Raw genomic sequence first — 11,371 nt, 5'->3', positions numbered from 1 at the left:
CTCACAAAAAACACTGTAAATTCTCTAAAGCTATGGGACTACGGTTGCACTCAAGTGGGAGTGACAAAACTGGATAAACCCGGTCTCTGCTAAAGCAGCCATTTGTTCTCCATAGAGCATATCCACCACTCCATGAACTCACCATTGTTCTTCTAGGAGCACAATTGTACTCCTAGGAGTTATTATGTTACGATAACACAATTTTTGGACCTTTCCTTCTTTTTCATTCTCTGCTTTAACCTTGTACACTTTAGCTTTCACACAGGGTGCCACGCAGTACTTCTCCTTTTGTTCAAACTCCTCTTTCTTGCGCTGCATTGCCTTCTTCTTATTTTAGATACAACTCTCTCACACAGTGGAGCTGGTCATGCGGGCTAGGCCCCATGACATCATCAGCCACTAACTTTATCAACTGTACAGTACATAAGTACAAACACTCTGTATTAGTATATATACCCCAATAGATCCAGGAGACTCCTTAGCGAGTCCTCCTGTTGTATACCAACAAACTCTCTGCAGCTTAAAGGGTAACCACTCCCTCAACATCTTCTTTATAGTGTGTTCTTGTGTGCGCCAGAGTAACTAACTCTTGGTTGTTACATTAGGACTCGCTCCTCTCCTCTCTTGCACGTTGTGCAAAAAGTCCCACTGGGCACCCGGACTCCAGGGTGAAGGAGATTTGGTTATTGGTTGGGAATATCCCGCATAGCAGATAGGTGTGCTCCTAGCGATGGCCTTGTAGTGCTTTGGGAGAAGAACCCAAAACCTGTGATACACGGCCCCCAGTGTTAAGGGGAGTACTATAGCTCAGCAGTTGGTGTGGAACCACTGTTGATTAGATTTAAAATACAAAACTTCATTTTCGTATACCTCTGACCAGGCCGGGCACTTGCCTCCGCCAGTCTGGAGAAGGGTTGACAGCTTAACAAGCGGACCACCCCCTGACAACCGTTCAGACCAGGGTTTAATACTATAACTTTTATATAAATTTTCAAAATACTATAGTGTGGGTAGTCAGAGATTGAGATCCAATACTCAGCTGGGAAGAGATAGATCCGCAGATAGCAAGCAGGGACCCCCAGTTACATTTTTTTTATTACTTTACAAAGAGAACAAGTTCAACATGTCGTTACAACCAGATATCAATGCCCTGCTGCACAACATGCGTGTGCAGATTCAGGCATTGACCACTCAACTTGCCAAGCTTCCTGCAGGCAAATCCCCCTGCGGCAAACCCCTCGATAGAGAAAAAGTTCAACAAGAAAGTTGAAGTTGTCGCTGACCCTGGAAGGAGAGAAAGCATGATTTGCCGAATGGTGGACCAAACTCCAGATTTGGGTTAAGGCAAACTGGGACACATTTGCCGATGACTTTGAGGTAGCCACTGCGGTGCTATCTCGGCTAAAGGGACCTGTGGTGGGTTGATACGCCCAAGTAAGACTTCAGGAGTGCTACATCGTGGGAGTGTGGCCCACCTGGGACAATGTCGATGATGAGAACTGTTGTTAGAAAACCACACACAAAAACAAACTAACAAATAATCCTCCCAGATTCCACAGAACTTGTTTATGGGCTTTGCCTCCTAGAACAGTAGATGCTCTGGTTGTTTGTGGGGTGGTATGTATGAAGATCCTTCAAAGTAAAACCCAGAAATGTATGAGTGTGGGTTTTAAGGAGGAGGGATAGTTGAATTGATAGAAGATAGGGGCTTAGTGACGAGTATAGATGAGCACTACCTTGCTAATCGTAGCACAAGGTAGGTTTGAGAACAACAAGGATGACAAGGTGACAAGATGACAAGGTTCCCAGTGATAGCAGGCTCCTGACACACAAACTGTAGTGCTCAGAAGGACTCTAATCGAAAGGGATAACAATGACTTCAAAAGTGGAAAGTGACGATGACAGCAATTAGCAGTGGTAGCAGTGGGAAGTGTTGTGACCACACTGGATCACAAGTAGAAGAGTAGTGAACTTGAGATTAGAGAAGAAGTCTGGATTGGAGTTCTTTGTTGTTTTTTTACAAGGTAAAATACAGGGGTTTATATATATAGTAAAAAGAAAGGTAGGCTATGCACAGTATAGCTGCGCAAAAAGAATGAGAAAGAACATGAAGGAAGGAATGTACGCTGACGAATCCTGCATAGTTGCTACAGGATAAGATTGTCAAAATAAGGGAAAGAAAGGGATAGAACAATGAATGCTGTGAGTAATGTCACAGGTTTGTACAGCCATAAAGTAAAGTCCAATAGCAAAAAGAGAGCAGGAAAATCATGATGTCATGGGAAGAAGATGCAGTAAAAAAAGGGCAAGGCAAAACACTATCAGTATCAACACAGTTCCTTTATTGTCAGTCAGGCATTCTAAAAAAATATGTGTCCATAAAAATGATTCAAAAATCAAAAATAATCGCACTGTAAATGAATATTCTGCTGAAAAAAAAGAAACTGGAGCCACTGGTCCACCACCTAGTCCAAATCTGACAGTTCTATGGCCTTACCAATGGACTGGTTGTGTTGGACCACCTGATCAAACGAGGGAGGGAGAGGAGTAGTTCTAATTTGGAACAAGTGAGTCCCAGGCAGCGTGTGGTAGGTGTAGCTGTAGCAAAGACGATGGACAAAAGATAAGTGTACCCAAGTGAATGGGACAGCAATAAACATGGGCAACGCAAGGGGATGAACCTTCTCCAGCTCAAAAACTACCCACCCACACTCCAACCAGGCAAGACAAGCGACTGATGTTTTGATAGTATATGATGGCAGATTGACGTCATGAAGATGGACCTGTTACCCTATTTGGACTGGCCGCCGGGGCTTTGCTGATATCAGCAGTGGCATGTGGTAGTCAACGGATCAGCAACGGAAGCGGATAGAAAGTGGTGACATCAGAAATGGTGGGGGTGCAAATAAGATGAGGAGGAGGAGGGTGGAGGTGACAAAAAAGTGGATTAGAATGGGGATCCAGAAACGACTGTCAGGTGAGAATAAAAAGGAGAGGAAGGGGCCCATGGTGGGGCTAGGCAAAGGAAGGGGAGTAAGGGAAACGACACAAGCGAGGGCGCAATGCAATGTGTAGCCAGTGGCGACGCAAAAATTTGCCGAAATGCCGAAACACGGAAAGTACCGGATGGAAAAGCAAAGGTGAGTGCAACTGGATTGCCTAATAGAGGTGGTGCTGATCAGCCACAAGTTCTAAAAAGGCAATATTAATTACTTTTCCACGTGGCACTGTGCCTATGTGGCGCAAAGGCGAGTCTTTTCGAATATTCGCTTCGTTATTGACACCTGTCCATGCTACCAATCAACCTTGGTGCATGACACGGCTTGTTCATACAAATTCATGGGGATATTCCTCTTGTTCTATGGAAAGGTGATGTATCTGAAGCGTGCCGACAAATGCTAATACATCCACTATGGCAAGCCAAACAAATAGTATCATTTAAAGATAATAAACATGTAGATTGTGCCAATGTTTTTGGAGGAAAAGCTTCTTAGCAAATTCTCCATGCTTTTATGTTGCTCGTCATCTGGATAGCTGTGGTAAAGCGGGTAATTGGTGCTTATATTTATGTTGATGATTCTTTTGGGCTTGCAAAATAACATGATTTAGCCAAGTACTCCAAATACAACAAACTCCTCTCTACTCCCCTTGTTAAAATGTTGAATCTCTGGGACAAAATAGGTCTCCCTCATGCTGAAATTAAACAAATTTTTAACTTAAAACTGCCCATAATAAGTTCTAACATCAGTCCCCAGGCTATGACTATTTTGCTCTCTCCCGAATGAAAAAACACACTGATAAACAAGATATTAGCCTTTGCTATTGCTGTAACAACCAAGAGTTAGTTACTCTGGCGCACACAAGAACACACTATAAAGGTAGTGATGAGGGAGTGGTTACCCCTTAAGCTGCAGAGAGTTTGTTGGTATACAACAGGAGGACTCGCTGAGGAGTCTCCTTGATCTATTGGGGTATATATACTACTACAGGTTTGTTTGTACATGTGTACTATACAGTTGATGGAGGCATTATTAGACATTTTGGACACCTTGTGGGTAATGGTAAGATATAACAGAAACATTAGAAATGCCCACAAGGACACCAGTAGTTTTATTGGATGTTCTATATAATTGTGAGTACTCCTAAAGGGTATCCATGTATAATAAGAAGATCCCAGATGCTCCAATAGGATATAAGTAATACCCATGGTAGTCTAATTGGATGTTATAGACACTATACAAGTACCCCAAAGGACATCTGGAGTATAATAGGGACATCCTGAATGACCATTTGGAAACCATCAGCACAAATATTAGCTTCTTTGGATCTCCCAGTTAGTATTTGGTGCTCTCAAAGGGTATTTGGGTATAAATAAGAATGTTTGGAGGACTATTAGGATATCAGCAGTAGTCTCATTGGATCTCTTGGACAATATCTGAGTGCTGTTAAAGGACATCTATGGCAACATAGGGACATTCTACTGGAGCACCTGGGATACTTGGTAGAATATAAGATGTACCCAATGTAGTCACATTGGATGTTGTGGACACCATATAAGTACTCCGAAAGATATTTTACATAACTAGTGGGAATACCAGCAGTATATATATTAATTTCATTGAATCTTCTTGATACCACATGGATACAATAAAGACATCCTACTAGACCTTCTGGGATACTCAGTGGGACTTGAGTAGTACCCAAAAGTAGTCAAAGTAGTCCCATTGGATGCTTTGGACACCACTTGATACTCACAGAGCATATCTATTTAGTAGGAATATTTTAGATAGCCATTGAAGCAGTACAAACTTGAAGTATCCTAAACAATAGGCAAGTACTCCAAAGAGATATCCAGTGTATCCTCCTAAAACATCTGGGATAACCTATTAGAACATAATTAATACCCAAAATAGTCTCATTGGCATATTGATCCTAGTATCTGAATCATATTAACACTCTATATAGAAGTACCTCTTTTTATGCTTAAAATGTTTTTTCCCCCTTCATTAAGCAGTATATGTTACAATATCACAATTTTTGGACCTTCCCTTTACTTTTATTCTCCGCTTTAACCTTGTACTATAGCTTTCATACATGGTGCCATGCAGCACTTCCCCTTTCTCACGCTGTGTTGCCTTTCTTCTTATTTTTGAACACAACTCTCTCACACAGTGTAGCTGGCCATGCCAGCTAGGCCCTATGACATCATCAGCCACTGCCGCAATTAACTGTATAGTACATATGTACAAATAACCCTGTAGTAGTATATATGTTAGTTTTGGTGATTCTGCACCTAGTTGTGCTATCTATTTTCCCTTCTTTCTAAATCACTTTCCTCTTTATTCTTTTTGCTGTATTGTTCAGTATTCACTGAGCATTCTATAATTTTGCCTTTGTGGCTGATTTGTTTACCTTTGTTTACAAAACTTCGGACTAGTATTGCAGAGTCCAGTATTCCTATTCTTTAGTTACTCATACTGGACTCTAGTTCTGTCCCTGTTAGCTCTCAGCAAGTGGCTAGACACTTCCCAGAAGTTCTCAATTGAACAATATATACCCCAATAGATCCAGGAGACTCCTCAGCGAGTCCTCCTGTTGTATACCAACTAACTGTCTGCATTCTAAGGGGTAACCACTCCCTCTTCATCTTCTCTATTGTGTGTTCCTGTGTGCGCCGGAGTAACTAACTCTTGGTTGTTACATTAGGACTCGCTCTTTCTACTCTCTCGCACGTTTGTGCAAAAAGTCCCATTGGGCACCCGGACTCCAGGGTGAAGGAGAATTGGTTATTGGTTGGGAATATCCCGCATAGCAGATAGGTGCGCTCTTTGCGACGGCCTTGTAGTGCTTTGGGAGAAAAACCAAAACGGTTGATACGCAGCCACCAGCGTTAAGGGGAGTACTTAGCTTAGCAGTTGGTGTGGAACCGCTGTTGATTAGAATTAAAAATACAAAACTTCAATTTCTCTTTCCTCTGACCAGGCCGGGCACTTGCCTCCGCCAGTTGGAGAGGGGTTGACAGCTTAACAAGCAGACCACCTCCTGACAACCGTTCGGACCAGGGTTTATTACAAATACTTTTTATATAAATTTCAAATACTATAGTGTGGGTAGTCAGAGATTGAGATCCGATACTGAGCTGGGAAGAGGTTGATCCACAGATAGCAAGCAGGGACCCACAGTTACCTTTTTTTTACTTTACAAAGAGAATAAGTCGACATGTTGTTGCAACCAGATATGAACAGTCTGCTGCATGCCATGCGTGCACAGATTGCTACATTAACCTCGCAACTTGCTGAGCTGCAGAACAACCCTCCTGCGGCAACCCTCTCGGTTGAGAAGAAATTCAACAAGAAAGTCAAAGTCATCGCTGACCCTGGCGCCTTCGAAGGAGACAGAGCGCAATTCACCGGGTGGTGGATCAAGCTCCAAATTTGGGTCAAGGCAAACTGGGATGCGTTTGCCAACGATTTTGAGGTAGCCACTGCGGTGCTATCTCGACTAAAAGGACCTGTGGCGGGTCAATACGCCCAAGTTAGATTGCAGGAATGCTACACCACGGGAGTGTGGCCAACCTGGGATAATCTCAAGAAGGAGATTGAAAAATACTACAAACCACAAGCTGAGCGTGACTGGGCGCGTCAGCAAATCCGTTCCTTCAAACAAGGAAACATGAGGACGGATAACTATGTTACCCGGTTCCTGGCCCTCTCCATCCAAGGAGGGCTTGGAAATGAACATGCAGTAGAACTACTGGAACGCAATGTGAACCCTCACATTGCAGAACAGATCTATTTGCAAGATACTAGAAATGAGAACTTGGCCCTGGCAGCTGAGGAAGTACAAAGAATCAGTAGAGCCATGGAGCTTTACCAAATGCACCAAGGTGGCGGGTCCACCACCAAAAACAACAAATCCCAGAGGCGCCCTGGGTCATCAAACCAACATAATCACTCTCACGGGTTCAAGCCGTTTGGGCTGCAACCAGGTCAGGGTGCTCCTATGGATATTGGCGCGGTCCAGGGCGGACAGACGCGCAGATTCACCTGCTACAACTGTGGGCAAGAGGGGCACATAGCCTAAAAGTGTCCGAATGGAGCGCAGGCCGCTCAACAAAGAAATAATCAAGGGCGCCAGGAGCGCCAATTAGAAGCTGAAAAGCCGGACGATCAGCTCAATACTTTGGCGGGTCGTTCGTACGACGAAATCTGGGCCTTCTTCTATGACCAACAGGTCAACAAAATGAAGGCTCAGGGAAAAGAGTTCGGAGCTTAGGTCACTTGTCCCGCCTGGTTGGAGTGTGGGTGGGTAGTTTTTGAGCTGGAGAAGGTTCATCCCCTTGCATTGCCTATGTATATTTCTGTCCCATTCACTTGCGTACATTTATCCTTCGTCCATTTGTTACAATAACACATTTTTGGACCTTTAACTTTCATTCTCCTCTTTAACTTTTTACTGTAGTTTTCTCACATAGTGCCATGCGGCACTTTCCCTTTTGTTCAAAGTCCTCTTTCTCGCGCTGCACTGCCTTTATTCTCATTTTAGCTACAAGTCTCTCAGACAGTGGAGCTGGTCACATGGGCTAGGCCCCATGACATCATAAGCCACTGCCTCCATCAATTGTACAGTACACATGTACAAACAAACCTATAGTAGTATATATAGACCAATAGATCAAGGAGACTCCTCAGCGGTTCCTCCTGTTGTAATGACCAAGAGTTTGTTACTCTGGCGCACAACTCAGACAAGCATAGAGAAAACAGAAAAAGGGATCACCCCTCAGGTTTTAATGGGTTTGTTGTGCTAGACAACAGGAGGACTTGCTGACTCCTTCCCCATGTATTGCTCCTGTATATATACTAAAATACATGAGGTACTGTACAGTTGTAAATAAAGTTTAAAGTCCGATGTCTAGCATGTGACCGGTCACATGATGAGTCTAGACACTGGTCAGGTGATGTGTCACATGATTGGTCATGTGACTATGAAAAGTCCGGAGATGTAAAGTAAAGTAAATGGTCACATGACTGTGACTTGAAAAAGTAAAAAGTAAAAGTACAAAAAAAGTGAAGCTTAAGTAGGTACTGGTACATCAATTGTAACACTTGTTGTATTCTCATCACTAACTTGTTCAAGCCTAAAGGGTAACCACTCCCTCATCATCCTCTCTATAGCTTATCTGAGTTGTGCGCCGGAGTAACAAAACTCTTGGTTACATTAAGACTCACTCTTTACTACTCTCTCACACATTGTGCAAACCCGGACCCCAGGGTTAAGGGGATATTATTATTGTTTGGGAATATCCCATATAGCAGATAGGTTCGCTCCTAGCGATGGCCTTGTAGTGCTTTGCGAGAAGAGACAATAATTTTGATACGCGGCCCCCAGCGTCAAGGGGAGTACTTAGCTCAGCAATAGTTTGGAACTATTGTTGATTACAATTTATATACAAAACTTCTTCTTCAAATACTTCTGACCAGGCTGGGCACTTGCCTCCGCCAGTTTAGAGAAGGGTTGACAGCTTAACAAGCGGACCATCCCCTGACAACTGTTCAGACCAGGGTTTAATACTATAATTGTAATATACATTTTCAAATACTACAGTGTGGGTAGTCAGAGATTGAGATCCAATACTCAGCTGGGAAGAGGTTGATCTGCAGATAGCAAGTGGGGGACCCCCAGTTACCTTTTTTTACATTACCGAAGAGAACAAGTCAACGTGTCGTCGCAACCAGATATGAACAGTCTGCTGCACAACATGCGTGTGCAGATTCAGGCGTTGACAAATCAGCTTGCCGAGATTCAGGCTGCCCCAGCAGCGGAACCTACGGTGTTGACAATGAGAACTGCTGTTAGAAAACCACAAACAAAAACAAACTAACAGACAATCCTCCCAGATTCCATGGAACTTGTTTATGGGCTTTGCCTCCTAGAACAGTGGAGTGGTCTGGTTGTTCGTAGGGTGGTATGTATGATGATCCTTCAAAGTCAAACCCAGAGATGTATGGGTGTGGGTTTTAAGGAGGAGGGATAGTTGAATTATAGGAGATAGGGGCTTAGTGATGAGTATAGACAAGCACTACCTTGCTAATTGTAGCACAAGGTAGGTTTGAGAATGACAATATGACAAGGTGATGAAGTTCCCAGTGATAGCAGGCTTCTGATGCACAGACTGTAATGCTCAGAAGAACTCTAATCAAAAGAGATGATAATCACTTTCAAAAAGTGACGAGTGACAATGACAGCAGTTAACAGTGGTAGCAGTGGGAAGTGTTGTGACCACACTGGATCACAAGCAGCAGAGTAGTGAACTTGAGATTAGAGTAAAAGTCTGGAATGAAGTTCTTGTTCTTTTTACAAGGTAAAATACAGAGGATTATAGTGAAAGAAAAGTAGGCTATGCACAGTATAGCTGTGCAAAAAGAACGAGAAAGAACATGAAGGAAGGAATGTATGCTGATGAATCCTGTATTGGTAGTACAGGATAAGATTGTCAAAAAAAGGAAAAGAAAGGGATAAAACAATGAATGCTGTGAGTAATGTCACAGGTTTGTACAGCCATAAAGTAAAGTCCAATAGCAGAAAGAGAGCAGGAAAATCATGATGTCATGGGAAGAAGATGCAGTAAAAAAAGGGCAAGGCAAAACACTATCAGTATCAACACAGTTTCTTTATTGTCAGTCAGGCATTCTAAAAAAATATGTGTCCATAAAAATGATTCAAAAATCAAAAATAATCGCACTGTAAATGAATATTCTGCTGAAAAAAAAGAAACTGGAGCCACCGGTCCACCACCTAGTCCAAATCCAACGGTTCTATGGGCCTTACCAATGGACTGGTTATATTAGACCACCTGGTCAAACGAAGGAGGAGGGGAGTAGTTCCAATTTGGAACAAGTGAGTCCAGGCAGCGTGTGGTAGGTGTAGCTGTAGCAAAGACGATGGACAAAAGATAAGTGTACTCAAGTGAATGGGACAGCAATGAACATGGGCGACGCAAGGGGATGAACCTTCTCCAGCTCAAAAACTACCCACCCACACTCCAACCAGGCAAGACAAGCGACTGATGTTTTGATAGTATATGATGGCAGATTGACGTCATGAAGATGGACCTGTTACCCTATTTGGACTGGCCGCCGGGGCTTTGCTGATATCAGCAGTGGCACGTGGTAGTTAACGGATTGGCGACGGAAGTGGATAGGAAGTGGTGACATCAGAAATGGTGGGGGTGCAAATAAGATGAGGAGGAGGAGGGTGGAGGTGACAAAAAAGTGGATTAGAATGGGGATCCGGAAACGACCATCAGTTGAGAATAAAAAGGAGAGGAAGGGGCCCATGGTGGGGCTAGGAAAAGGAAGGGGAGTAAGGGAAACGACAAAAGCAAGGGCGCAATGCAATGTGTAGCCAGTGGCTACGCAAAAATTTGCCGAAGTGCCGAAACACGGAAAGTACAGGATGGAAAAGCAAAGGTGAGTGCAACTGGATTGCCTAATAGAGGTGGTGCTGATCAGCCACAAGTTCTAAAAAGGCAATATTAAGTACTATTCCACGTGGCACTGTGCCTGTATGGCGCAAAGGCGAGTCTTTTCGAATATTTGCTTTGTTATTGACACCTGTCCATGCTACCAATCAATTTTGGTGCATGACATCCACGGACAACTTGAAATTGCAACTGTCCCCAGTTGCTTCCATAAAGGTAGGGTCATAGGGAACAAAACATGGCAACACATTAAAAGGTCATGTCAGCATAAAATTTGTTCAGGTAAGTCATTAATCGTTATCTTCATCATCTGAGTTGTCATGCTCATGGTCAGGTTCATCTTCTGGTTCATCTAGGTCGTTATCATGGTCATCCAGTTCGTCCAAGAGGGGCATAGAGTGGCGGTTGAAATAGGGAAGTAGGCGAAATGCTGCAATTCCTCTTCGTGATACTGATCCATCCATTTCTTCTAAAACATATGATCCTCCTTTAGTATGTTGCACAGCTTCATAAGGGCCATTGTAACAAGGCTTTGCTTTATGATCCAGCTCTTTCTCAACCTTAGTATTCCGTACTAGAACAAGCTCTCCAGGCTGGTATTTGTTCTTGAACATCCTTTGTGCATAGAATTTCTCAAACTGTGCTTTAGATCTGAGACACGTTTTGTGTATAGTAAGTGCAACTTGTTGCAAATCATCCTGTCTCTTTTCTAGTTGTCAAATGCGCAGAGCAATGAGGTCTTCTGTTGGCATTGCAGTATGGAATCCATGAACAAGGAAAGTCGCATCTGTCAGATCGAATGGTAGGACTGGGTCAACTCCATGCAACAGATAAAAAGGGCTGAATCCAGTAGAACGACGAGTAGTGACCTTGTCTGCAAAGAAAGCATGA

At 43.3% G+C, this 11,371-nt stretch overlaps 2 protein-coding genes across 2 annotated transcripts; one reads left to right on the top strand and one right to left on the bottom strand.

The window, feature by feature from the left end:
- Positions 1-6,219: 6,219 nt before the first annotated feature.
- On the top strand, positions 6,220-7,275 carry SERLADRAFT_443741 (uncharacterized protein; the record flags this gene model as incomplete). Its single annotated transcript, XM_007324361.1, has 2 exons — positions 6,220-7,057; positions 7,130-7,275. 2 exons carry the CDS (start codon positions 6,220-6,222, stop codon positions 7,273-7,275), a joined length of 984 nt encoding a protein of 327 aa, XP_007324423.1.
- Positions 7,276-10,983: 3,708 nt separating this feature from the next.
- Positions 10,984-11,187, bottom strand: SERLADRAFT_403548 (uncharacterized protein; the record flags this gene model as incomplete). Its single annotated transcript, XM_007324360.1, has 1 exon — positions 10,984-11,187. A coding segment is annotated over one exon (204 nt), but the record flags the coding sequence as incomplete, so codon positions are not given.
- Positions 11,188-11,371: the final 184 nt, after the last annotated feature.

This window comes from Serpula lacrymans, assembly GCF_000218685.1.
Source record: "Serpula lacrymans var. lacrymans S7.9 unplaced genomic scaffold SERLAscaffold_19, whole genome shotgun sequence".
NCBI lineage: Eukaryota > Fungi > Basidiomycota > Agaricomycetes > Boletales > Serpulaceae > Serpula > Serpula lacrymans.
This window is presented reverse-complemented; position numbering and strand designations above follow the sequence as displayed.